The sequence below is a fragment of the Engraulis encrasicolus genome, chromosome 7 (assembly GCF_034702125.1).
Source record: "Engraulis encrasicolus isolate BLACKSEA-1 chromosome 7, IST_EnEncr_1.0, whole genome shotgun sequence".
NCBI lineage: Eukaryota > Metazoa > Chordata > Actinopteri > Clupeiformes > Engraulidae > Engraulis > Engraulis encrasicolus.
In genome coordinates this window covers 34,841,548-34,869,047 of record NC_085863.1, presented here as the reverse complement: position 1 = coordinate 34,869,047, position 27,500 = coordinate 34,841,548, and the positions used below count along the sequence as shown (strand labels likewise).

General features: G+C 46.3%; 1 protein-coding gene and 1 long non-coding RNA gene across 3 annotated transcripts in view; one reads left to right on the top strand and one right to left on the bottom strand.

Annotated features, from left to right (window-relative positions):
- Window positions 1-3,053, bottom strand: part of LOC134452748 (uncharacterized) — a 14,579-nt gene extending 11,526 nt beyond the window's left edge. Inside the window, exon 1 of the long non-coding RNA XR_010035513.1 lies at window positions 2,881-3,053. This is a non-coding gene — a long non-coding RNA (uncharacterized LOC134452748). The remainder of the gene's footprint in view (window positions 1-2,880) is intronic.
- Window positions 1-27,500, top strand: part of tiam1a (TIAM Rac1 associated GEF 1a) — an 80,917-nt gene that overhangs the window by 1,451 nt on the left and 51,966 nt on the right. Inside the window, exons 2-12 of one of the 2 annotated variants that reach the window (XM_063203307.1) lie at window positions 254-631; window positions 1,258-1,960; window positions 4,581-4,773; window positions 5,516-5,851; window positions 8,671-8,843; window positions 10,851-11,075; window positions 16,161-16,346; window positions 21,313-21,459; window positions 22,090-22,116; window positions 23,007-23,081; window positions 27,070-27,234. In XM_063203307.1, coding sequence (XP_063059377.1) covers window positions 264-631; window positions 1,258-1,960; window positions 4,581-4,773; window positions 5,516-5,851; window positions 8,671-8,843; window positions 10,851-11,075; window positions 16,161-16,346; window positions 21,313-21,459; window positions 22,090-22,116; window positions 23,007-23,081; window positions 27,070-27,234 — 2,598 coding nt within the window. In that variant the 5' untranslated portion in view covers window positions 254-263. The remainder of the gene's footprint in view (window positions 1-253; window positions 632-1,257; window positions 1,961-4,580; window positions 4,774-5,515; window positions 5,852-8,670; window positions 8,844-10,850; window positions 11,076-16,160; window positions 16,347-21,312; window positions 21,460-22,089; window positions 22,117-23,006; window positions 23,082-27,069; window positions 27,235-27,500) is intronic. The other variant, XM_063203308.1, reaches the window with a different exon arrangement.

Here is a 27,500-nt window from a genome sequence, read left to right as displayed (position 1 = left end):
GCCGTATTTGATGTTTTTTTCTCTCTCTCTCAAAGACATTGACACAATATGGGAAATGTGGAGAGGCAGAATAGAACAGAATACAATAGAATAATCCTCAGTGATATATTTCTATGTTTTGTCTTATACTGCTCCAAAGACACTGAAGCATGGGTAACGTGTTGAGCCAGAACATAATAGAATAGAATAAAATATACTAGAATAGTATAGAATAATTCTCAGTGATGGTTTTTTTTGGTTTTCTATCCCTCAGATACTGAATCATGGGTAACGTGGAGAGCCAGAATGGGGAGTCGCAGCATGCCTACAACAACGGGACAAACGGGACGCCGCACGCCGGCCACATCTCCCGCAAGCACATGTCCCGCTCGCTGCGCCTCCACAACAACAAGAAGCACTCCTCCTCCTCCTCACGACAACACCAACACTCCTCCTCCCGCGCCAACACCTTGACCTCAACCAACAAGGAGCATCGCAACTCCACTGAGGCGACCAGCTCAAGTACACGTTCCAGCAGCACGCCGAGCATCCCGCAGTCACTGGCCGAGAACGGCCTGGAGCCCTTCAACGGCGTGGACGCCACGCTGGAAAAACTCACCGACCCCTTGGCAACCTCATCTTCCTCCTCAAGGTCAGTTTTGGGAGGGTTGCTTTAAAAATGTAATTTGTTTACAGCTATGAATTACACTGTATAACATGTAACTGCAGTGTAATTATTTCATTCATTATTTATTGCCATTATGAAAATAATGTAATAAACTACTTTTTGGTTACTTTTTCATTTCTAAATTTATATAGTTATAAATTATAGCTGTTACCAGAATGGTAATGACCAAGTCGTAATGTGTTAAGTTACTAAAGAAGGCCCTATCCACTGTCATAGTAGTTTTTTCAGTGACTATTACAACGTTCCAGTGGTGGAACAGGGGCTACTCCGGAAAGATTTTCAGCAACAATGGCATGCACCTGGGATGACTACGTAATCTTGTTGCTTGCAACTTGTTTCGGCATGTGTGTGTGCTGATTCGTGCATTATGTAAAAGGTACTTCTGTTCAAATCGGAGCCCTCTGGAAGATGGACCTGGATGACCAGATTTTATAGGCCATTTTGTGTTTTTATGTGTGTTTATATGTGCCTTTGTGTTATATGTGGATTGTGGAGAAACGTCATGCAAGACACATCGATGTGCAAACAGACAAATTAGGTTTATCTTATCTCATCTCATCTCTTCTCATCTTATCTTAACTCTGCTGCAGGTGGGGAGAGCACGTGTCCCTGACCCTGCGGCCGGTGTCCTTCCATGACCAGCTGGGGGACGCCACCCTCACCCCCATGACCCCCGTGACACCCGCCTCCGAGGACAGCGCGGACGTGGACACGCTGGTGCAGGAGGACGAGGACGAAGACGAGGAAGAAGAGGACGAGGACAGCGGGCTCTATACCCGGGAGGCCACCTATCTGCAGAGAATGAGTGACGGCCCCAGGGAGGGCGGCGGCGGTGGCAACGGCGGAAGCTTCAAGAAGAAGAGGAGCAAGTCGGCGGACATGTGGCGTGAGGACAGCATGGACACGCTGTCCGACCTGAGCCAGGAGCATCTCACCAGCACGGAGGAGATCATTGACGCCCTGGAAAACGAGGACGTCAGGGACTTTGCAGGAGGGGGAAAACAGGGGCGGGAGGCAGGCGAGAGGGCCAACTCTCTGGACGAGCTATGTGTACAGAGCACTCCGGTGCTGCGGGGACACAACCGCAACCGCTACAAGTACAGTAGGGACAGCCATGGTCAACGGGACATGGGGATGGAGACCCCTGACCAGGCGCTGTCCCCAACGGAGGAGGACGGTGGGTACGGGGCGTACACCCTCCCATGTCGACGCTCGCACTGTCTGTCTGAGGGGCTGCTCAGCCAAAAGGCTCCCATCTCCAGAATGCAGGGCAGGAGGGCACAGACCACACATGTAAGTATTTTTTACATATCACTATACATGCTTAAATGGTTATGTATGGGGTTGCCAACACACACACTCACTCACACACACACACACACACACACACACACACACACACACACACACACGCGCACGTTACTTTTACATGCAAGTGACACTTTCACATATTAGTTAGCCTATACATTTAGGCCTAGGCCACTGTACAGTAGGGGTTGTCATGATCTGAAGGATTTTGGGGTAGCTTATTTGATTTCACATAAATTAATCAATAAATCAATCAAATCCTGGTTCATCTCCTACAGTAGTTGGGATCAGGGGTGGACAATAAATATCTGGCAGGGCTGTGGCCTTACTTTCTCAACCTAGATCGTCCGCTCCTTCTTGTGATGAACACATTCAGAACTGAGAAACACAAATGGTGTGTAACGCCCCAGGCCGCAAAAGTCTTTCCCAGTTCGACGGCTTTAACTTTCTCCAATATGAAAGGAGGTTAGTCAGCTACAATTTTGTCTAGTGTTGCAAACTAATGCATAGTTGATAGGGTCTAGAGTGCATTTACGTGTTGAATTTTGCAGTGGCTGCGTTGCTGTTTGTGAAGAAAGAACATGTGTCCCCACGGCTCCCCACTCCATAATCTGAAATAAACAAGGCTTGCTAGTTGAATGTTACTTTTTGACAGCAGGGCGCACGGCACGCCTGCCTGTGTTGTTTGGACAATCTCGAGCCCAGTCGCCTACTTCTGATGAACACAGTCTTGACTTCATAGTGAAACTAATGGGGTTTTTTTTATGTTTCTACATTGTCTTGTTCAGTAGTAACATGTGGTCTGAGGATATTTTTCATTTGAAGGTGAGAGTGACACATTCAATCTTCATTTAGGCTAGCCAACAAAAACGGAGGCATTTGTGTGTAGCTTAGCTGTAGCCTACCTCACCAGGTTGCTGTTCATCCCCTGCAAAGCATTTTATTGAAAAGTACAGGTACAGTCTGCTGGTATAGTCTTCATGAGGCAAGCAAATATACTTTAGCCATGGTCAGTTGTCCGCTATATCGCCTAAGGAAATGCAATGTTTTGATACCTTTGCTTTGACTGCTAGTTCTATGAAAAGGTATGTATCCTTGAGGCGAGCCAATGCTGTACTGTCAACTTTTGAACTTTGCATTGTTTTGGATGTAGAGACCATTTGAACGAAAGGAAAAAAAACCTGCTGCTGTTCACAGCAGTGCGCGAGGGGCAAAAACCAATAGCACGATTATGACAGCAGCTTCCCCCACCATCCAATCCATACAGGTTGTTTATTTGCCGTTTTCTTCAGGCTATCTGCTGTCACGTGTTGAGCTGAACACAGCAAGTGTATACTACAGACCAAGGAGGTCTACATTGGTACAGACACTAGATTCTGTACAGGGACGACAATTATTCAAAATAGCATTTTGTTTGATGGAAGGTGACCCTGAAATTGTGTGCCTACACAATATTCCCAGTAAGATTGTTAAACATTTTGAATTTGGTATTACAGAGCATATTGAATTGAATACCTTAATAGCCTACAGACTGGGTTCAGACTGTAAAACCATAATGACCTAGGCTATGTGTAGTCTACTTGCATGGCCACACTAGACACAACACAGTAGACAATAGACAAACTGTGTGGCCATGTTTCTGAGAGGCCTGCCTTTTGAGTAGTATGCACCTGCAGTGAGTCCCCTACACTTAGTAGACAATGGTTGCACACACAATAGGCCCGTGTGTCTACTTTTATGAGGGAAAGAAGAAATGTCATCCCAGCACTACCTGTTTCATGATGACATCTAGACACTTTCAGCCTGGTCTCTAGTCTAGCTAGACACACAGACAGCCACCCCTCCCACTCAGATTACTGCAGCTGCAAAGAAAAAAGGGAAGATGAGAGAAATCTGTTCTCTCTGGCTTTGTCCAAGGTGGTTTGTTCTTCTAAATCCCCATCACATGCTCCCCTTGTGGGTTTTTATATTGTCTGTAGAAGAAATCAGTGCTTCCCCACCACAGTTTTTGCGGTGAGTGCCTGCCTTTGTAGTGGAAATGTGCCAAGTTGCCAAGTGCGATCCCAAAGTCAGCATGGGGATGCACTACAGAGGGCTCAGCTTTTTTTAAACGTCTCGCACAACTTTCAACTGCTCTTCAGCGGGCCCACTTTAAATTTTGTCTGTGTGCGTGTGTGTGTGTGTGTGCGCGCGCATGCGTGTGTGTGTGTGTGTGTGTGTATGTGCGTACGTCCGTGTGTGCATGTGTGTGTGTGTGTGTGCAGCATTCTCTGGTGATGCTTCACTCAGCATTAGCAGACAAAGACAAGAAACATGTGGCATAGCAGACAACAGTGACATAATCATTCATATGTTAGTGTCCATCTCTTCATTATCAGGGATAGTTTATTCCTCAGCCCATTTACCTTGACCAGTGACGGTTCTATCCATTTTGGGGCCCCTTGGCAAAATATGGACATGAGGACTTCTGGCATTATTTTTGCTGGTATTTACCATTAGAGATGCTGACTTTGGACCACATACAGAGTGCAGATTTGGTCGGGCCCTAGGCAATTGCCTACTTTCCCTATTGGTAAAACCGGCTCTGACCTTGACCCCTTTCCAGAACATTGCGGCGCAGGACGGCAGCGAGTACGGCGACAGCGGCATCGATGGCGTGGCGGCAGAGGTGGACCTGCAGTCGCGGCGCTGCAAGACCATGTCGGCCTCCTTCTCCGTGTACTCGGCCGCCAGCGGATCCATGTTCGCCGGCAGCGACAGCGGCAGCAGCAATAGCGGAGGCGGTGGAGGGGGAGGAGGTAGGTCTGGGCCATAGACTGTCAACATCCTTTTATTGTGATATAAAGTGACTTAACAAACCTTTGAAGCAAAGTTTGCAGCAACAGCGGTTTTGGCGGCTGGTGATTCACTCACAAAATTTGGATATTTTCATAAAAGCGGAGCCGGTGGAGGGGGAGGAGGTAGGGCTGGACTGGGCCATAGATTGTCAATATCCTTTAATTTTGATATACAGTGACTTAACAAACCTTTGAAGCAAAGTTTGCAGCAACAGCACAGTTTTGGCGGCTGGTGATTCACTCACAAAATTTGGATATTTTCATAAAAGCGGAGATGGGGGAGGGGAAGAAAGTAGGACTGGACCATACAGTAGATCAGTGGTTCCCAAACTTTACCATGACAAGGCCCCCCTGACATGGGCCATGCCACACTATTCTCTGCACTGCCTTACAAATTGATATAGTTTCTACATCCTTAAAACTGTGCAACTACAGCAGGAAGCAAATTAAATACAGCACAGAGTAGACTAGATAATGTGTTTCTTAACTAATGGGAATATTGTTTGGCTATTTTTTATTTACTCTAGTTTTTTTATTCATGATATTATTTATAGCAACTATTACAGTGTTCCACTGGGGGACTCGCATGCATTATGGGACTACGATTCAATTGTCTGGGGGTTGGGGGGGGGGGGGGGGGGTGGGGGGGGGATCGAATTGAATTTACAATTCGACTCACGATTTGAAAAAATTTTTTTTTTAGGTGGAGGGGGCAGCAGCGGCAGCGGGCGTTCCCACGGCGCAGACACCATCATGGGGGGCGTGTACGAGAACTACCGGCAGCTGGAGCTGGAGGTGAGCTCACGGCACACGCGGGACTCGCTGGAGGAGGCCGGCTCGGGGGCGGGCAGCGACGGGCGCAGCAGCGGCACGCTCAGCTCCGTCTACCAATCAGACGCGGCGCTGCTCAACGCCGCCCAGGGCACAGTCCGCAAGGCCGGCGCGCTCGCCGTCAAGAACTTCCTGGTGCACAAGAAGAACAAGAAGGTGGAGCCGGCCGCCCGGCGCAAGTGGAAGCGCTACTGGGTGTCTCTGAAAGGTTGGTTTGCCAACGCAACCGCCCCCTACATTCTGCTAGTTGGCCTCTATTACGCGCGCGCGCGCGTGTGTGTCTGTCTGTCTGTCTGTCTGTCTGTCTGTCTGTCTGTCTGTCTGTCTGTCTGTCTGTCTGTCCATCAGCCTGCCTGGCTGTCTTTCCATCTTCCTGTGTGTGTTTGTGTGTGTGTGTCTGTCTGTCTGTCTGGAGAAGGTCTAGCATATATAGCATTATGAAAAACTACTTCATCACGTCTTCCTGGATTACATTGTGCATATTGACTGTCCAACATCCATTGGTATAATGATAATGCATGTTTTTTTATCCATGTTGAGCTTGAATCCTATTCATCTCTACAAAGCAACCTCATTGTGAAGAAGATCCAGGTTGATGGGCACAAGCATACACTATAGCAAATTAGATTTCTCTTGAAGGACCCGAAGGTCAAGTCCTGGTAGTCCTGGAATGAAAATGTACCACCCGTATAACACCATTGGACGTGACACACTGTTTGTGCTTTCCGACCTTGCGTCTTCCACTTGTGCTTGTGGCCTCTCAGGAAGTAATACGTTGTGATGGCATCACTGACAACAGTATTATATTTCAATATCTCGCAAAAGCTCAATTGTAAAATGATTTTCTCATTTTCAAACATGATGGTAAATGAAGAATAGTCCCCCAAAAAGTGTTTTAGCTAGGCTGACAGCGGGGAAATGTAATTGTTTTCTCCACGGAGGTGGGGCATCAGCAAAAGGTGAGGCCACAAGCCCAAGTGGAGGACGCAAGGTTGCATATTGGAATGCACCCAGGGATGAAGAAGCCCAAGACCCATCATGCACCTGTGTTTACTTCCCCTTTCCCTTAACACACTCTAATCTCATCATCATAACCACGGGCCTCCTAACCCCCGGGCCGGATCTAGCCATTTTGGGGCCCTAGGCGAAATATCAACATGGACCCCTAAAAAGACAGTATATAGACATACAATTCTGTGTTGCCTACTTTTCTGTGTGTTAACTGCAACTGGTGAGACAGTTGGGGCCCCAATGGAAGACAGATTTTTGGCAGGGCCCTTGGCATTTGCCTAGGTGTGCCTAATGGAAAGTCCGCCTCCTACCTAGCCCCTGGAGCCCTTTGATTCACAGCACTTAAGTGGTTTGTGCACTTCCTCAAGGCTTTCCAGTTTGAAATCTAATTTTATCGGCCATTCCACTTAAATTATGTCTCGCAATAAACCGCAGCAGACCACCCCGCTATCACTGTGGGAAGAGGGAGAGAGAAGGGAAGGAAAACAATAAACATCTATGCATGGCATTCCTGTTTATGCCCGTTCTGCCAAATGTATAATCGAGTTAATTCTTCATGCATGCGTGCGTACCGTGTGCAGACCTTGTGCTGTCTATTTCAGCTAATCTGACTTGACCCCTGTCTGCTTAATATCACATTACTTTCTACCGCTCTTCTCTGTTTCTCCTCCTCCTCCTCCTCCTCCTCCTGCTCATTTTCCTCCTTCTCGTGCCCTGTGTGTGTATGCATCTGTCTCTCGTCTCGTGCTGGGGGCTGTCGGGAAGGCAGAGATGAATTGACATGCTGGCTGCTTCATATCCACCTGCATGCGTGATGTCAGGGACACAGACAAGAGGGGACAAAGGTGTCAGTTGTCCCGGGCACTGGGGGATAGGGGGCCCAGAATTGAGTTCCTAATTACCGGGTACATTGAATGTATTGGGTGGGGGGCCCTTTCAGATGGGTTTGTCCTGGGCCCAGTGAAGGCTGTCAGCGGCGTTGCGTGATGTTTTTCATTTCCCTCCTTGAGGCGGGCCAGCAGCCCATCAGGCCTCTCTTGTTTATCTTGACTGGGTAAACAAAAGGAGGCATGATGGGGTATTGAATTGAAATGAAAAGGCTCATACTTCAATGTCATTTGAAAAGCACATCAGAATGAAATGACACCACCAGTCCTTAGTGGCTTGGTTGTCTTGTGGTTGAAGCGCATGATGCTGTACAGTACAGTGGGATTTAAAAAAAATATATATATTCTTTTTATAAGACATGCTTGCTTTGTATAAAAGGTGGTAAAGGGCTTCTGTGGAAACATTAGACCTTTGGCACATTATATAAAATCATTTTTTTCACATCTGAGCTGCCCTGTCAAACCTCCTTTACTGCTTAAACTACACAGTACAAATGGAGTGTTAATTCAACGCTATTCTGAGCATATGGTTCCAACCGATGTAGTCTTAATTCAAATCCTTTGAGTATTGAATTACCACTTAGAGAGATGAATTTAACCCTGTTTTAGAGCATATATTGCCCTTCAATGTTAACTCAACACTCAGAGTTGAACTTTGCACTAAAATCAAATGGAACCATATATCCTAAGAACAGTGTTGAATTAACACTGCATTTTTATAGTGTAGTCCTCTCCTGTCAATGCACCACAAAGTGAAATGTAGGAGCGTGGAGATCTTGTTTGCTGATGCATGTCACTGTGTATTTTCCAGGTGTTATTTTACATTTGACAGTAAAACATATTGTATCTTTTATGTCATTTTAACATGCATACATTAATGGCATACCATGCAGTAACCCTTAGGGCAGAGCCTCTTTTATAACCTTATTGTCACAAAAATGGTAATGATCAAGTTTTAATCAGTTACTTATGACTCTCTGCATTGTCAATGTTGCAATGTAGCAACATTGTTGTTATAATGTAGTTGAGTGATTTCGGCAAAGATTGAATAGGCCCGTTGACGGGCCCATCTGCAGTAAGAAGCTACCGCACGTGTTTGATGAGAAATATCATTGTGTCTTTTTTCCAGGGTGCACGCTCTTCTTCTACGAGACAGACGGGCGCTCAGGTATCGACCACAACAGCATTCCAAAGCACGCCGTCTGGGTGGAGAACAGCATCGTGCAGGCCGTCCCGGAGCACCCGAAGAAGGATTTCGTTTTCTGCCTGAGTAACGCACTTGGAGACGCCTTTCTCTTCCAGGTAAAATGGGGTCTACATCTGCACGCCCATCAACGAGGGTTGTGTGTGTGTGTGTGTGTGTGTGTGTGTGTGTGTGTGTGTGTGTGTGTGTGTGTGTGTGTGTGTGTGTGTGTGTGTGTGTGTGTGTGTGTATCTGTGTCTGTGTCTGTGTCTGTGTCTGTGTGTCTGTGTGTGTTTCTGTACATGTGTGTCGGTGTGCATGAGTGTGTGTGTGTGTGTGTGTGTGGAGGGGTGTCGGGGGGGGGGGGGGGGGGTATGGGGGGGCAAGGAGAGAGGAGCCCAGACCTGGGGCTATTACCCTATTACATTGTATGCATTGAGAAGTGGGCCCTTTCACATTATTTTGTCCTGGGACTTGGCCAAGCTGTAAGCGGCACTATGCGGCTGGGCTTTTCCTGGATACTCAGGTTCAAAAAGCACTCAACACTATATTGTTAGGCTGGCGCCCCTACCACGGCCTATTGCTAATCAAACATGCATTATGCACATTATATTTCAATATAAAAGATAACGTTGTTAGGTAAGTTATGATGTCCCTTTGGGACAGATGGAAGATTCGAGATGTAATAGCTGCAGTTATTGCTTATTATAACAGAATGTCCCATCTTGTTCCTGTCATGTGATTTCACACACTCACAGTCAGGAGCCATTGGTGTGTTATAATCACATTCAGTGTGCATGTGTACATCTCTAAATGTCATTAGGCATGTAATGAAAACATCCAGCAGTGCATAATGGTGGCTAAACTCTCGATCATTATATACAACATTACAGAAATATCGGAATATATATACATAATATATCAATTTGCATATTATACGCTTTGGCACATTAGGCACGGTGACTCTGGGGAAGACAGATAGACGTGTATAACCTTTAGCAGATGTGGTACTGTCTATTCTGACACCTATTGTTCTGTTGTCTCCTTTTTTTTAAAGAGCACGTCATAATGTTGTCACCAGTGATCTATTGCTCGTTCAGCCTCATTGACTATTCAAATGAAATCACAGTGGAATTAGGTCCCTGATGTGCACATCGTATGCATGGACATCATGGTGTTTTTGATTAAGTAGGATTCTGTTAAATACAAGCTGAAGTAAATTGCAATATTATTGTAATGACAGGTGCTTAACTGGCCTCCCTTGACAAAAAAAGGTTCAGTCCCATCATCCCCCAACCCACAGTCAACCCTGTCAGACACACTAATTTAATTTTTGGTTTTAATTTTTTAATTTATTCTAATGGCTGTTTCTTGAGTAGCCTCGCTCGTTAAAAGGTTCATAGTACCATCTCCCCCTCCCCCACTCATGTCCACTATCAACCCTGTTAAACACACTAATTTGCAATTCATAAGGTACATTTAGTCGTCTTTTTTCCCAGGTGAATTATTTCAGTGTGTCCATGTCTGTGTCTGTCTTTGTGTGCATGTGTGGGTGTGGCTGTGTTTGTCTTTGTATATGTGTGTGTCTTTTTAAACTCTGTACCTGTTTGCATCTTTGTTTTTGTGTATGTGTGTGCGCATCTATTGTGTTTGTGTCTGTGTGTCTTTTTTTAACCCTTATATCTGTTTGCGTCTGCATCTGTATGTGTGTATGTGTGCATATATGCGTGCGTGTGTGTGTGTGTGTGTGTGTGTGTGTGTGTGTGTGTGTGTGTGCGTGCGTGCGTGCGTGCATGCGTGCGTGCGTGCGTGCCTGGGTGAGTGCGTGTGTGTGTGTGTGTGTGTGTGTGTGTGTGTGTGTGCGTGCGTGCGTGCGTGCCTGGGTGAGTGCGTGTGTGTGTGTGTGTGCCTTTTTATACATTTGTATCTTTATGTGTCTGCATATCTACTATGCCTCTGTATATGTATGCATCTGTGTGTGTGTGTGTGTGTGTGTGTGTGTGTGTGTGTGTGTGTGTGTGTGTGTGTGTGTGTGTGTGTGTGTGTGTGTGTGTGTGTGTGTGTGTTTGGTGTGTATTTCTTGTCTATGTCTTCATCTGCTCTGTGTCTTGTCTCCTCTCCTCCAGACGTCGGGCCAGACAGAGCTGGAGAACTGGATCACGGCGATCCACTCGGCTTGCGCGGCGGCGGTCGCCCGGCAACACCACCGCGAGGACACGGTGAGGCTGCTGCGCGGCGAGATCAAGAAGCTGGAGCAGAAGATAGACATGGACGAGAAGATGAAGAAGATGGGGGACATGCAGCTGTCAGCCGTCTCGGACAACAAGAAGAGGAAGACCATTCTGGAACAGGTGAGGAGTGTGTGTGTGTGTGTGTGTGTGTGTGTGTGTGTGTGTGTGTGTGTGTGTGTGTGTGTGTGTGTGTGTGTGTACACGCGTGTGTGCGTGCGGGCGTGCATGTTTCTGTGTGTGTGTGTGTGTGTGGGTATGTGTGTGTGTTCGTGCGTATGTGTGTGTCTACTTGTGTGTGTGTGTGCGTGTACTGTACATGTGTTTGTGTGTGTCTTAGGATGAGTATGCATTTGCGTGACAAAAAAGTGTACTTTTACAAGGGAGAACCCCCAAGAGAGGAAGTGGCTATAGAGTACCATATTGTAATTGGTCTCCTGGGACATCAACATTCCCATACACACGCGCTTTTCTGTTGAGATCACTTCACACAGCTCCATAACGCTTTGTTTTTCCAACTGCCTGTTGTTTTCCCACTTTTTCTTTCTGCTGTTTATATCTTTGTTACGCCCTTGTGAGTTTGAGCAGCATTTTTCTCAGATACCTACGTAAGTATGTCTGAATATTAGGGCTGTCCCTAAAGATTATTTTCCTCCCGATTATTCTATCAACTATTTTTTTCGAATAGTCGCGATTATTTTTTATTTTTTTTGGAAGGGAAAAACTGTGATATGCCACTTAATTTTGACCTGAAAAATAACAGACAAATAAAGCAGAGTGCACCTAGGGCCTATTAGGACAATGATTTCCAAAAAATAAAAATAAAAAGAAAAAAGAAAAAAATGGGACATTGTATAAATGAGTCATAGACTATAATACATACAGGCCTAATATAATAGGCCTATCTATTTGTTTCAGTTCAAATCAAGTAAGCTTATTAGCCTACATTTACTGATGTATAAAGAGGCCCAAGTTATACAGTATTAGGAGAGTGGAAACAAATATGGGCCACTATGGTTATAAAGGCTACCAGAGATTTTATGAGTAGCCTGCAAGGAAAGAACGTCGAGGATACTCTGTCCATGTCATTCTGTTGACGCACCAAAACCCAGCTGGTCCCTAATAACGCGCTATCCCCTTTCTGTCGCTAATATAGACCCAGTTAGTAATTGCAGCACGACATAATTATGACTTATTATATTATTAGAATAATATTACTATTTATTTAGACCAGCAGTCGGCACAAACAATATTGAATAGTGCGAGGTGAACTTCGTGCACCGTCCGTGGAGGAGAAGGGAAGAGACCTTTCTGAATCAGGCATGCATTCCTCTCACTCCTCCACATCTCACGCTGTTGGCCGGAATATGCACACTTCTGTTGTCTTCATTTACTTTTTAACTTTGTATACAAGCTCTTCTACAAACACCCCGACCACTGTCACCCTAAAGGTGTTGAATATTGCGTCTATAACAGGCACATTACGAATCATTGCTTTATCTCCCTGTCGTTGCTATGCACGCCGCCAGCATAGCGACAATATAAAACAGTGTGAAATATACCGCGCGTCTCGATCTGAAAAACTTTCACTTCCTCAATAAATATTGTCTCCTACAGAAACACAACCAGGTCTTGTGCCTTGTCTTTAAAATAACGCCACACTTTAGATGTCTTTGTCAGTTTATTGGGCTGATAAGTGGTGCCACTGTTACCTTCATCTTTGACACTGACACTCTCGGACGTGCAGCCCCTGTCATTTTCTCCACTTCTGTTTTCAGCACGTAGGCTACCTCGCGGCTCGCACAAATCACTTTTTTCCATTGGGCTGATTAGTGGTGCCACTGCACCTTCATATTCGTCTGACACTGAAACCCTCAGGCTTTCAGCCTCTGCCATTTTCTTCGCTTCTGTTTAGCACGTCTACCTCGTGGCTTGCACAAATCACTTTTTCTTTTTTCTTTTTTCTTTTTTGTGCAAAGCACGTAATCAACGGTATGTTGAACACGTAGACTTATTTATGCAACCAATGTAATCGATTACTTTGAATAGTTGGGGCAGCCCTAATCAATATAATGGTAGATGTGCACAGAACAAAAAAAAGCTTGTTTCAGAAAATTCAAATCACAACCAAAGTAATTACCATCCATGTCAAAGAACGAAGCCATATCTGGGTGAATTATGGCCCAGCACACATGACAATCCCGCCTCGGGCTGGACAAAGACATTTGACTTATACCTCCATTAAAAAAATTGTCTGTCATGTGTTTAACCCCTTAGCGCAGAGCCTATGTTATAACCTTACTGTCACTAAAATTGTAAAGCTCTCGGTACTGTCATAGCAAAGTTGTTATATGATGTACTTGACTTTTTCCAGCAAATTGATAATAGGCCCGCCGGCGACCCCATCTGCAGTAAGAGGCCACTCAATGTACCAGCTAAACACAGGTGTGTACCAGCTACACGCAGGTGTGTGGGGCCTACATGCACCCAAAGCTCCCGCAGACAATCCCTCTCTTGCATGCCACCATTGAGAGAGCTCAAGAGCTTGGAAGTGTGTGTGGCACTCATGAGCAGGCCCGCTAACAGCTTTGGCCGGGCCTGGGAGAAATGAATATAAAAGCAACCCTTACCAAACATATTCTTTGCAGCAAATCAACCACATATTAATAATTCATTTATGGGCATTAAATGCCGCTCCTCCACCTGACGTCTTAGCCCCCCCAAAAAAGTCTTTTACCCCAATAAATGTGATAAGGATACAATTCTAGGGCCCCTCTCTCCCTGCCAGGGTCCCTGGGCCTGGGATAGCTGACCCCTTTGTCCCCACCCCTATTGGCTTCCCTGCTAAGTAACGAGAGGCCAAACTCGTAATTACATAAGACTACGAGGAAGCCACAGGGCTTTTCTGGAGCTCAAAATGCTTCACACTCCATCTGAAGAAACTCCAGTTTAAGAAAAAACTGCCGTTGGGTGTTTCAGTGTAAACAATAATAATAATTTTAAAAAACGGCCCGAAAAAAATGTGGGATTCCTTCTTTTCGAAGTAAGGCCTTGAAAAAGGAATGGTTCAGTCCTGTCTTTTTTGGGGGGGGCACCATTGTACTCCCAAGCCTGTGTGTGTGTGTGTGTGTGTGTGTGTGTGTGTGTGTGTGTGTGTGTGTGTGTGTGTGTGTGTGTGTGTGTGTGTGTGTGCGCATGCATGTGTGTGCATGTGTTTGTGCTGTGGGAGTGTGTGTGTGTGCGCATGCATGTGTGTGCATGTGTTTGTGCTGTGGGAGTGTGTGTGTGTGTGTGTGTGTGTGTGTGTGTGTGTGTGTGTTTGTGTTTGTGTTTGTGTTTGTGTTTGTGCTGTGTGTGTGTGTATGTGTGCGTGCGTGTGTTGTGTGCGCGTGTGTGTGTTTGTGTGTTTGTGCTGTAGGAGTGTGTATGTGTGTATGTGTGTGTGTGTGTGGGAGCTGTGGGAGCAGGTCTAATGGCAGTGTTCACTTTTCCCTAATCTGTGGGAGATCCGGAGTGTTTTAGATAATGGCCGCGTTAACCGCTCGGCTTTTGTGTTTGCTCAGATCCGAGGCGTGCCGGGACTCTGCTGGGAGCTGTTGTGCTTGTGCGCTTTTGCCCCCTAGTATGAACACGGACTGCTTATGTACCATGTATTTAAAGAGTGTGTGTGTGTGTTCGTGTAAAGTGTGCCAGGTGTGTGTGTGTGTGTGTGTGTGTGTGTGTGTGTGTGTGTGTGTGTTCGTGTAAAGTGTGCCAGGTGTGTGTGTGTGTGTGTGTGTGTGTGTGTGTGTGTGTGTGTGTGTGTGTGTGTGTGTGTGTGTGTGTGTGTGTGTGAGTGTGTGCATGCGTGTGTGTGCATGCATGTGTGTGCCTGTGACTGTTATTTAAACCCGATACACAGATGTTTTTCTTTGTGAGCAGAAGTGTATTAAAGGCGTGTGTGCGTGTGAAGTATGTGCACCGGTATGTGTGAGTGCGTCTGTACATGTGTGTGTGTGCGCGCGCCTGTGTGTGCTCTCTTCTGTTTTGTAAACACATCTAGAATTGTTTTTTTCTTTGTGAGCAGAACTTGTATTCAAAGATGTTGTGTTTGTGCGCAGTGCATATACTGTATGTGTGACTTTGTTTTGTAAACCCAATTTACAAATGATTTTCTTTTGTGAGCAGAAATCTCTTCAGTTCTTGCAAGAGTGTGTTCAATGGCTGTTATATGTTATACAGTACAGCACTGTTGTTGTAATTATTGGAGTGGCGCTACAGCCTCCTACTCTGTTTCTAAAACAGGCTTTGGGTTGGAGTGCTCTGTAGGAGGACTGCTAAGAAACACTTCTGTTTGCTGTGTGTGCTTGTTCCACTCTTAATCATTCAATAAAAACTCACAATGCAGAAATCCACCGTTATTGATTCACTCCCCAAACTTCAAAAGCAATAAAAGCCACACATTCTTCTTTTCTTGTTTTATTTTGCTTTAAGACTCAGATTTCATTCCCATAGCCATCCCCATTTCACAGAAGGCTTTTTTGCAAGTCTGGGGTGCATTTCCCGGAAAGCGTAGTTTCTAACTATGTTAAGCTAGCTAATTTGTTGGTTGCAATGCAATTTCCCATTGGCAACTACCGAAGTTGCTAACTGCTAACAACTACGTTTTCCAGAAATGCACAACGGGAATCTTGTGCTTGGCAGCAGCATATTGTGAGGGTGCATCCCTCTCTGTCATTTGACTTACTGACCAGACAGATCTTAATGTGGACTAAGTTCAGTATGCATGGGGGGGAAACAAGACACACAAACCTTCAGAGTTGTATGAAGTAGAAGAAGCTCTCTTACCCATGTAATTACAACACTAATGGTTTGTAATAGCTTACCATCATTACTGTTGTGATTACATTAAGTACTTCTACATTCTTCTCTGCAAACCTCCTTGTCTGAAATCTGTGTGAGGTACCACAGATCAGGCCTATATTCATGAAGAATATAAAGTCCACAATATTTACGTATATGCACACAATAATCTTTTTATTGTCACATTTTGCCTGCGTCTAAAAAACAGGCAAGGCAACAGTCAAAAGACTGTTGAGAGCATAGCATTTGTGATGTCTGCTTTATTTTCCTCATAAAAATGGTCTTTAATAAAAGCATAATACCTCCCATAAAGCATAACACCTCCCATAATACCTATCTTCCTCCTTCCCTCTCTTTTTATTCCAGATCTTTCTGTGGGAGCAGAACCTGGAGCGTTTCCATGTGGACCTGTTCCGGTTCCGCTGCTACCTGGCGAGCCTGCAGGGGGGCGAGCTGCCCAACCCCAAGCGGCTGCTGGCCTTCGCCTCCCGCCCCACCAAGCACGCCATGGGCCGCCTCGCCATCTTCTCCGTCTCCTCCTTCCACGCACTGGTGAGAGATTTTAAATCGAACACACAAGCACAAATACATGCACACACAAACGCAAAGGTGCGCTCACACACACACAAATGCACGCACGCTCACAAACACACACACACACACACACTTTCTCTCTCACACACACACACTCCTTCTCTCTCACACACACACATACACAGACACTGGCCTTTTGCTCACGACCCCTTCCATGGTAAAAGAATGATACTGTAATACACACACACACACACACACACACACCAGAGCCGTGGGAACTCGTCTGTGACAGGGGGTGCAGGGGTGCAGGGGGTGCAGGCATTTTTTGCACGGGGGCTTTTGGGGTCCTCCCCCAAGAAAATGTGTGTCTTCGATGCAATTTCCTGCATTTTAATGCATTTTAATGCATTTTAATCAGTGTCCGAATGACGGACGTCTGGCTACCCTATGGGGGCTGAAAATGGTCAGAAAAGTTATTGTGCTTGTAACCCATTGCACCGCTAGTTCCCACAGCAGGGGGTGCGGCCGCACCCCCTGCACCCCTACTTCCCACGGCTATGACACACACACACACACACACACACACACACAAACACACTGGTCTTTGCCTCACAACTCCTTCCATCATGCATGGATAAGAAGTGGTACTGTAGCACACACACGCACATGCACGCACACATGCACGAACGCATGCACGCACGCACACACACACACACATACACAAACAGAAGCGCCTACTGACCTTAGTCTCACGCTGGTAAGAGAACTGGCTTTGCTAAAGCCACCAGATTTACACACGGACACACCCAAAAGTAACACACACACACACCACACACACACTCGCGCGCACGCACGCGCGCGCACGCACGCGCACGCACGCGCACGCACACACAATGCCACTTCTTTTTTTGAGCACTGAATAAAGACAGGACACCCACACAAGCACCTGCCTGCATGTAGAAACTCACACACATGGTTGCACAAAGAAGACAATATGGTGCCGCAAAGCCTATGACACACACGCACACACACACTACGCGCACACACATGCACGCACGCATACATGCATGCACACACCACACACACACACACACAAGTACACACACACACACACACATACATACATACATCACATCCCGCACAAAACAAATATTCATTCAACTACAATTAAAAACCAAACTCAGAATTACATGAAAACATTCCAACATTCCAAAGGACGCTGTGTACTCTTTACCCTCCTCTTCACTGACTTCTTGTCAACATACTCCACATTGCGAGCTGTCAGTCGCAAATGTGACTCTGTGGCGTTCCTCTCTTGCTCTCCGAAACACACAACACACAACGAACACAGAATGTGCAGAATGGAGGAATGGAAGAAGTTGCATCATCGTAGTTGGCAGGTGAATGGCCTCGAGGAGTGACAAGGAACAAGGGGCCATGCACCCAGCACCTGGCACCTGCGTTACTTAGGGAAGGATGCCAGAATGACAGGGACCGAGAGAGAGAGAGAGAGAGAGAGAGAGAGAGAGAGAGAGAGAGAGAGAGAGAGACGGAGAGATGGAGAGACGGAGAGACGGAGAGATAGACAGAGACAGAGAGTTGGTAATGTTGGGAAGGCTGCTGCAAACAAAGAACAGGTTCCTCTAATGAAGACAGATGACAAGGACAGAAAAGGAGCGAGAGTTTGAGATTTGAATGAATGAGAGAGAGAGAGAGAGAGAGAGAGAGAGAGAGAGAGAGAGAGAAAGAGCATGTGATTTTGGGGAGACTGCTGCAAACAAGAGCAAGTTCCTCTGACCAAGACAGATGAGAGGGAGATAGGGAGGGAGAGAGAGAACAGAGACAAAGGGAGCGAAAGTTTGAGGTTTGAATGAGTGAGTGAATGTGTGTGTGTGTGTGTGTGTGTGTGTGTGTGTGTGTGAGTGTGTGTGTGTGTGTGTGTGTGTGTGTGTGTGTGTGTGTGAGTGTGTGAGAGAGAGAGAGAGAGAGAGAGAGAGAGAGAGAGAGAGAGAGAGAGAGAGAGAGAGAGAGGACAAAGAGCATCAGAGTGCTTGACTGTGCATTCACTCACTCTCTCTCTCCTTGGGGGCATAGCAGCTAATTGACTTAAAACCACAAATACGCCTTAACAGAGTTCTCACAAAAGGGCTGAAACCGACTAATCAATAAACTTGTGTTTTTTTTTGTAATGGCTTCTACCTCAGGCATAATGTTGCATTATAACAGCAAAAACACATACTACTGTGCAATGTCCTGCACTTTTTGAACTCCACATATGACCTCACAGTGAGTTTTTGCTTAGTCTATGGTAAGGGTTCTGAAATATGGCTTTACCTAACTTAACATACGACCATGCATAGACACGTGCTGTCTTGCACATGGCTTTCCATAGCCTATAGTAAGGCTTCTACTGTATCGCTTTATCTAACTTTACATACGACCATGCATACACACATGTGCTGTCTTGCACTATTTGTCTTTCCATAGCCTATAGTAAGTATGGCCTGGCTTTATGTAACTTCCCATGTGACCAGGAAGACTCGTAAACCCAGTAGCCCACTATGTGGGAGCCATATGTATGCATGAATAGCCATGATGTGGCCCTGAGGACATTATGATTAAGAGTCAGTGTGTGATCACACAGCATTGTGGGGGCAGGGAAGTTGACGGGGGGAGGAGGGACAAAGGGGTCAGTTGTCCCTGGCCCATAGAGAGAGGAGGACCAGAATTGGGCCCGCACTATGTGCATGTACATTGCATGTATTGAGCAGGGAGGGCTCTTTCAGATAGCTTTTGTCTCGGGCCCTGCCAAAGTTGTCAGCGGCCCTGATTATGTAGGCGCCGTATCTGTAATGAATGTATGTATGTATGTATGGGCTACATACTGTAGTCACCTACTCTACTGTCATGCCAGGCCCAGTGCGCTTCAGTTCAAGAGTACATATTAACCCAGAAATGCCAGCTTGCACTAGCATCTGCATCAGGGCATATAGTGAGAGAGAAGAGAACCCATGACACCATTGTAGAAAGAGAGAGAGAGAGAGAGAGAGAGAGAGAGAGAGAGAGAGAGAGAGAGAGAGAGAGAGAGAGAGAGAGAGAGAGAGAGAGAGAGAGAGTGTGTGTGTCTCTGTGTCTCTGTGTCTCTGTGTCTCTCTGTGTGTGTCTGTGTGTGTTTGTCTGTGTGTGCGTGCCTGTGCGTGTGTGTGTATGTGTGAGAGAGAGAGTCTGTCCGTGTTTGTGAGAGAGATAGAGTAATACAGAGATATGGAGAGAGACAGAAAGAGACAGGGAGAGAAGCAGACAGTGTTATGAGAGAGGGTGTAAGAAGTGTGAGTAAGCGTGAGTATCTCTCAGTTGAAGTGACAGTGAGTGAACGAGTTTGAGTGGTGAGTGTGCATGTGTGTGCACAATGTGCGGGTGCATATATGTGTAAGTGTGTGTGCATGTGCATTTGTGTGTGTGTGCGTACCTGTGTGTGTGTGTGCGTGCGTGTGTGTGTGCGTGTGCGCCCGCGCGCGCTCGTGTGTGTGTGTGAGTGAGTGTGTGTGTGTGTGTGTGTCTGCGCATGCGTTTGTGTGTGTGCATGCGTGTGTGTGTGTGTGCATGCGTGCATTTATGTGTGTGTGTGGGCATGTAATGTGTGTAGGCGTGGGTTGGTCTGTGTATTCGCTGGCCTACATAACCAGTGAGGGCGTCATCTCGGCTCGCATCAGTGGCGATTCACAGCGGGGCACAGCGCAGCACAGCTCCAGGCTGCTCACAAGAGGCCATTTTCTCCACTCTCCCCACTCTACACAGCTCAGCTATGCTTAGCCCAGGAGTCCGCTTGGCGTGTCGATATGAGCTACTCGTCAAGGGGAGCTACGGTACCAAGGAGAAAAGGAAAAGAAATATATAATATTGCAAGTCGAAATGTTGTGCCATTTTTTCCACATTAAATCACGACAAGCGAGCTTTTGCGGTGTGCAAATATTTCTTCTCCTTTTCTCCTTATGCATTGTTTGATATTCTGCACCGACAGCAATTTGTTACTTTGGGATGTGCGCGCACCTTACACTTTTTGAGATACGGTACCAAGCCATTGCACCAGTGATGGGCAACCTGGATTCATCTCTTATAATCCAGTGCCACATATTCCAAATGACCTGGTTTTACCTGTTCAGTAATGGGATTCGGACTAAAACCATATTTTGGAATATGTGGGACACTATTGTAGTTTCTGAATCTTGGTTTTCCCCATCACTGTTCTACTAATAATAGAAGCCTTTATGGGTAGAGCTCAGTCTCTGGCCCTACTGTGTCTCTAACGGTAGGGCACTTGGCTGCTACGCCAGCGACCCGGGTTCGATTCATCTGGGTCCGGGTCCAATGCCGATTCTTCCCCACATCTCTCTCTCCCCATTCGTTTCCTGTCACTCCTTCACTGTCCTATCAATAATGTCATAAAAAAACAAATATTTTTTGAAAATACCTCAGACTCTGATAACAGCCTCCAAGTAGCTCATCTCAACGAAGCAGCCCATCTCGACAGGCAGCACGCGGTCATTAGTGCACCCAGCCACGGTCGCTAACTCGCTAACTCAGCTGCGTATACCGTAGTAGCGCTCCACTTCACTCCGAAAAACGAACGCTGACGCTTATTTTAGATCCATTTGCAAGCATAACATGTAGTGTTTCAGTCTGCGCACTTACTGTGAAAGCCCTGGGCTTTCTCATTTGTATTTTTGTGTTTAGTGCAGTGTGTGCCATTGTTATGTTGTTGTTTTGGGTGTGACTGTACATCTGAGGGACATTGCTGCAAATGGTGGTCTGCCATGTTTATTTCGGGCTCTGAGTGGGTTTGCTTCTGATCCTGATTGTTTGCAAAATATTTTTTCAGATTGTATGTAAAATCTTAAAAAAACATTCCCTGTACTTAATGATATGTGTGTGTGTGTGTGTGTGTGTGTGTGTGTGTGTGTGTGTGTGTTTCTGCATACTGCAGGTGGCTGCCCGTACTGAGGGAGGGGTCCGTCGGAGGAGCCAGGCCCTGTCGCGGTCGTCCAGTAAGCGGAAGAGCCGGTTCTCCTCCCTGTGGGGGCTGGACACCAACTCCAAGAAGAAGCCCAAAGGCAGACCCACCATCAACCAGGTAGGACTACGCACATGGACACAGCAGACTTTACACTGTTAATTAGCAGGGGTGTAAATCACAGCTTCCATGACGATACAGTATCGATTTCTTAAAGCAGGCCAATACATCGATGCATCGATACATTTCAATGATTATTTACAGCCCTATTAATTATGACCCCAGGGAGGGAGACTAGCGAACTGCTATGGCACAAGCTAATGGGCATCCTTTAATAAAATAAAATAAAATAAATTCAACACTTAGAGAATAGGACCAAATATAAACTCTACAGCAGGGGTGTCAAACAGAAGGCCCGGGGGCCAGATGCGGCCCACCAAGTGGCACTATCCGGCCCCCAGACTTGTATAGGGGAGTGTAAAAAAAATGAAAATTTCTAGCCCATTACAAAGTTACTGCAGGTGTTTAAAATTACAGGTTTTCAATACTTGAGAACTAATTTTTTGCCTATCATTTACAATCAATGTTCTTTATATACCCACCTAAAATGTATACATCCACTGATATGGACTGGAATGAGCTGGACAACCCTGCTCTATACAGTAGAATAAGGCCAAAGGCAGAGCTACTATCAGCCTGGTAGTAGGCACATGAAAACCAGAACCTCAAAGTGCATGTTGTCATTCACAGCCCAAAGGCACACCTGCCACTCACCAGGTAGGCTATGCACACGTGCACACACACACTCTTAACCTTTACGTAGTCCTCAAATAACGTATTAATCCGTATTTATGATAGAGCACCTTGAAGAGCTTCATTGCAAATTGACCTATATCCATTTTGAAACATTTTGGGAAATTGACATTTTTGTATTGGACATTGCATTGCATTGCAAAATGCATTTTAAATAGGTTTAAAAAGTATGTTTTTCAAAATATTTGAATGGCAAGAATTCACACATAGATGACAGGACGCCTGAACAGCCATATCTAATAATAAAATGTGAAAGTCAACAAATGGCACTTAGGCCTTTTTTCAATGAAACTCTTCATTTATTTCCCTCTCCACCTGATACTTTCCCCTTTCATCTTTGTGCCCTTGTTGATTTTGATGTACAGGCAACTGTGTAATGGTGCTGAAAGAAATCTTTCATCCTGAAATACAGGGTTTCCCCCCAGCACTTTAGGCAGCCACCTTGACTAGAAACACCTACCACCTTGACTAGGTCCCCTGAAAAGATTTCATGTTGTGAATGTCATTTCCAAAATTGCTTAACCAAAAAGTATATACTTTTAACACCCCACCACCTTGACTAACAAAACTGCGGGAAACACTGAAATACAATATTTAGTGGAGGCGCAGCAGTACTAGGCTGGTATTACTTACATAATACCTCTCTTCATAATACCGCTCTTCAATACCTCTCGCCCATAATACCTCTCCGGGCCATACCAGGCTACAGCGGTACAGTACTAACCTGGCTACAGTGAAATTGTCACTTTTAACATCAGGCTGACCTTTTGGTCATAACATTGTCTATGGTATGGTGTAGTTGGTGTCAGGTTGATGTATCTGACGTGGTGTCTGCTGCCTCTGTGCCATGGCAGGTGTTTGTGGAGGGGGTCACTCCAGTGCGGAGGAACCTGGGCCGCATGTTTGAGGACACCGTCAAGGAGAGCTTGGTAAGACGCACCCATGCACACACGCACGCACACACGCGCACACACACACACACACACACACACACACACACACACACACACACACACACACACACACTCACACACAGCCGAGCCTTGTAAGACGCCGTCAAGGAGAGTAAGACACGCACGCACTCAGACACAGACACAGACACAGACACACACACACACACACACACACACACACACACACACACACACACACACACACACACTCACACACACACACACTCACACACAGCCGAGACTTGTAAGACGCCGTCAAGGAGAGTAAGACACGCACAAACTCAGACACAGACACAGACACAGACACACACACACACACACACACACACACACACACACACACACACACACACACACACACACACACACACACACACACACACACACACACAGCCGAGCCTTGTAAGAGGAGCGCTGCAAAGGCAAAGCTGTACGATCCATCAGCGCTGTCACCACAGGGTGTACTGCTGCAGAGGTTCAGGGCCAGCTAAATGCAGTGGAGACAGACGGACATGCACACAAACAACAGACAGACAGACAGACAGACAAGAACACACACATGCGCGCACGCACGCATGCAAGCACACACACACACACACACACACACACACACAGTCAGGAGAGGTTGGTAATACACACACTCACACACACACACACACACACACACACACACACACACACACACACACACACACACACACACATCATACACCGTTTTCACACACACACACACAACACACAAACAGAGCCTATTTCACACTCACACAACAGACCACACAATCCTTCAAAGTCAGGGAGAGTTTTTGTGATGATGCACCGTCTCACCTCCCCATGGGAGTTTGAGAACTGGGTTCTTGGGTTTTTCTTTTCTTAGGTTTCTCTTTTCTTTCTATCTTCATTCTCCTTCTCTTTCTCTCTCTCTCTCTCTCTCTCTCTCTCTCTCTCTCTCTCTCTCTCTCTCTCTCTCTCTCTCTGTCTGTCTGTCTCTCTCTCTCTCTCTCTCTCTCTCTCTCTCTCTCTCTCTCTCTGTCTGTCTGTCTGTCTGTCTGTCTCTCTCTCTCTCTCTCTCTCTCTCTCTCTCTCTCTCTCTCACACACACACACACACGTACACACACGTACACACACGTACACACAGACCTCTATCTATCTCTATTTCTCTCTGTTTCCATTTCTTGGGGCCTGTGTGGCGGCTAAGGCAGTATAGTAGTCAAGAGACTACTGTCAGAGTGAGTTTGGACCTCGGCCGTTTTACAACCAGAAGGAGTTGGAGTCCACCCCCACCCCCCCTCACCCCCCTTTGCCTCCATATCCACACCAGACACATCCATCTCAGCCCCAAAAGTGCAGACAGATGGTACAGGAGTTTGTGGGCCTGTGTGTGTGTGTGTGTGTGTGTGTGTGTGTGTGTGTGTGTGTGTGTGTGTGTGTGTGTGTGTGTGTGTGTGTGTGTGTGTGTGTGTGTGTGTGTGTTTGAACATGTACGTGTGTGTGTGTTTGTGTGCGTGTGTGCGTGTGTGTGTGTACGTGTGTACGTGTGTGTGTGTGTGTGTGTGTGTGCATATCCATATCCTTCCTCCAGTCTGTCTTAAGTTTGTGGGTGGGCTCCATGGATCATGGAGGTGTGTATGTGTGTGGGCATGTTTTTGTGTGTGTAGCGGGGGGCATGTTTGTTTGTTTGTTTGCGTGTCTGTGTGTGTGTGTGTGACAGAGAGAGAGAGAGAGAAAGAGAGGCAGAAAGAAAGATAGAAGGAGATACAGAGAGGGAGACAGACAGAGAGAGAGAGACAGAGAGAAAGAGGGAGATCGAAAGAAAGATAGAGAGCGATAGAGAGAGTGAGAGAGAGAATGTGTGTCCAGTGCTGGACCCCTGTTGCTGTATGGAGGGTAAGAGGGTGCTGAGTGTCATGTGATAGGGGTGCGAGGCGAGGGAGGGAGCGCGGGAGGGCTTATCGAGAGCAGGCAGCAGACGGGTGGTGACAGCAGGCTGGGCAGGGTGACAAACGAGGACTCAGGAGGGAGGGAGGGCTGCTAGCCAGGCTGTCTTCACCATGCTACACGTACAGGACACACACTATGCAGGCATGCACGCAGGCACACACGCACGCAGGCACGCACAACTCATACACACACTATGCACGCAGGTATGCACGCAGGCACACACACACACACGCACACGCACACTGGGTGACAAACGAGGACTCAGGAGGGAGGGCTGCTAGCCAGGCTGTCTTCACCATGCTACACGTACAGTACAGGACACACACTATGCAAGCAGGCACACACACACGCACGCAGGCACGCAAGCCCAGGCACTACATAGCCCTGGTTCCTCACTACTGACACTTCACTTTTTCTTCTTTTTCTTTTTTTTTTTTTTTTTCGTTTTGCTGCTTGCTGTTTTGCTACTTTTTTTTTCCTGTCTCTATTTCTCTTCGTCTTTCTCTGACTCGTTCCATCACACTCTCCGTTAATTTGTATCTTGAATGTTATCCATGACACCACTCTGGACAACACCACCCACCAACCCCCCATTGTTTTTTGTCATTCTAATTTTTTTTCAACCCCCCTCTCTCTATCTCTCTATCTATCTCAATCTGCCCTCTTTTCCTCTCCATTCTTTTGTGTCCTGAGTGCCATTCATAACACGTGGGGCTCCACCCCTCTGTCTCTCTGTCTCTCTGTCTCTCTCTCTCTCTCTCTCTCTTTCTCTCCCTCTCTCCCCGCCTGTCACCCATTGACTGACAGCCTGATGCCATCAGCACCGCTGTCACTCAGCTAAGCCCCACACATCAATTGGCCACAAGCCTGAACTGTCACTTTTGAAGACCCCCCACACACCCCAACACATGCACGCGTGCCCACACACTCACACACACACATACACATTCTCAAAAACACACCAAACCCACTAATCAACATCAGGGCTCTTTGGTGAAGGGAAGCCCTGGTTGAGTTGTATTTAAGAGATGTATCCCATCTAGAACCCTGTCACCACACACACACACACACACACACACACACACACACACACACACACACACACACACACACACACACACACACACACACACACACACACACACACACACACACACACACACACACATCACAACACGCCCACTCCACACTGCCGTGCCAAGTTAATCAGATCTGAGTGATTAGATGTTATCAGAGATGGTGCTGTCATGACTCTTTATTCTGCTGTCAGTGTCAACGGGGCTGTGTGAATTAGATAAGATTGAATAACCTCCAGCACTTGAGGAGACAGATGGGGAAATGTTGAGCAGCTAATGCATTCATATCGTGTCTGCCTGTCTTGATTTATTTAATCATTCCTTTGTCGATTTATTTATTTTATTTATTTGTTTATTTATTTGAAATATTTACATGCTGTCTTCATTCATTAATTCATTCAGTCATTCAGTCAGTCAGTCAGTCACTCAAGTCAGTCATTCAGTCAGCAAGTCATTCCTCTTCCACAGTCGTTCACAATCTTTCCCAACTTGGGGCCCAGATTTTCACAAATGTTCAGGGCCCACCTCTGGCCCAATCAACAATCAAACTCAAATAGATCAACTGCAACACATACACAAAAATATGATATACATTTTTAGAAAATGACCTCGGGGCCCACCAGTGGACCCTGGCCCATAGTTTGAGAATCACGGATCTACCATGTTTGAAATTACATTATTACATTACATTACATTGCATTGGGCAGACGCTTTATAACCAAAGCGACTTTCAAAAGAGGACATAATCAAGCCAACATCACAAGCAAATACAAAGTGCACAGGAGATATACAGAACAACAAGAGCAGTTGCAAAGAGGGGTTAGTTTTTTCTTTTTTAATTTTATATATATATATTTTTTTTATATAAGTACTTGTTTTTTAAATAACTGCTTGTGCAGTATAATTTTGTATGTGTTGTTTACCTTTGCGGCGTCTGTGTGTCAACAGAAGGAGCAGGAGGGTGTGGAGAAGAGCCCTCTCCCGGCAGACAGTGAGGTCTGGTTGCCTGGATACCTCACCCCATCCTGGGTCTCCCTGCCCAATGAGAAGCCTGTGCTGGCCATCATAGAGCCTGGCCAGACCGCCCTCTACACCCTGGAGTCTGTTTGTAAGGTGAGACAATACACTACGTTACATTACACTTAGCTGACGCTTTTTTATCCAGTGACTTGCAGATATTACAAGCTATTGGTTACAGTCTCTGAAGCAATGTGGGGTTATGTGGCTCGCTCAAGGGCACTTCAGCCATTGATGGAGGTGTAGGGAGAGGTAAGGTAACCAGCAACCCTGTGATCTAATCTCTAACTCCCTAACCATTACACCACCACGGCTCCCTAAAAAGTCTGATTAAGGCTAGATGGCTGAGACGTTACTCCTGA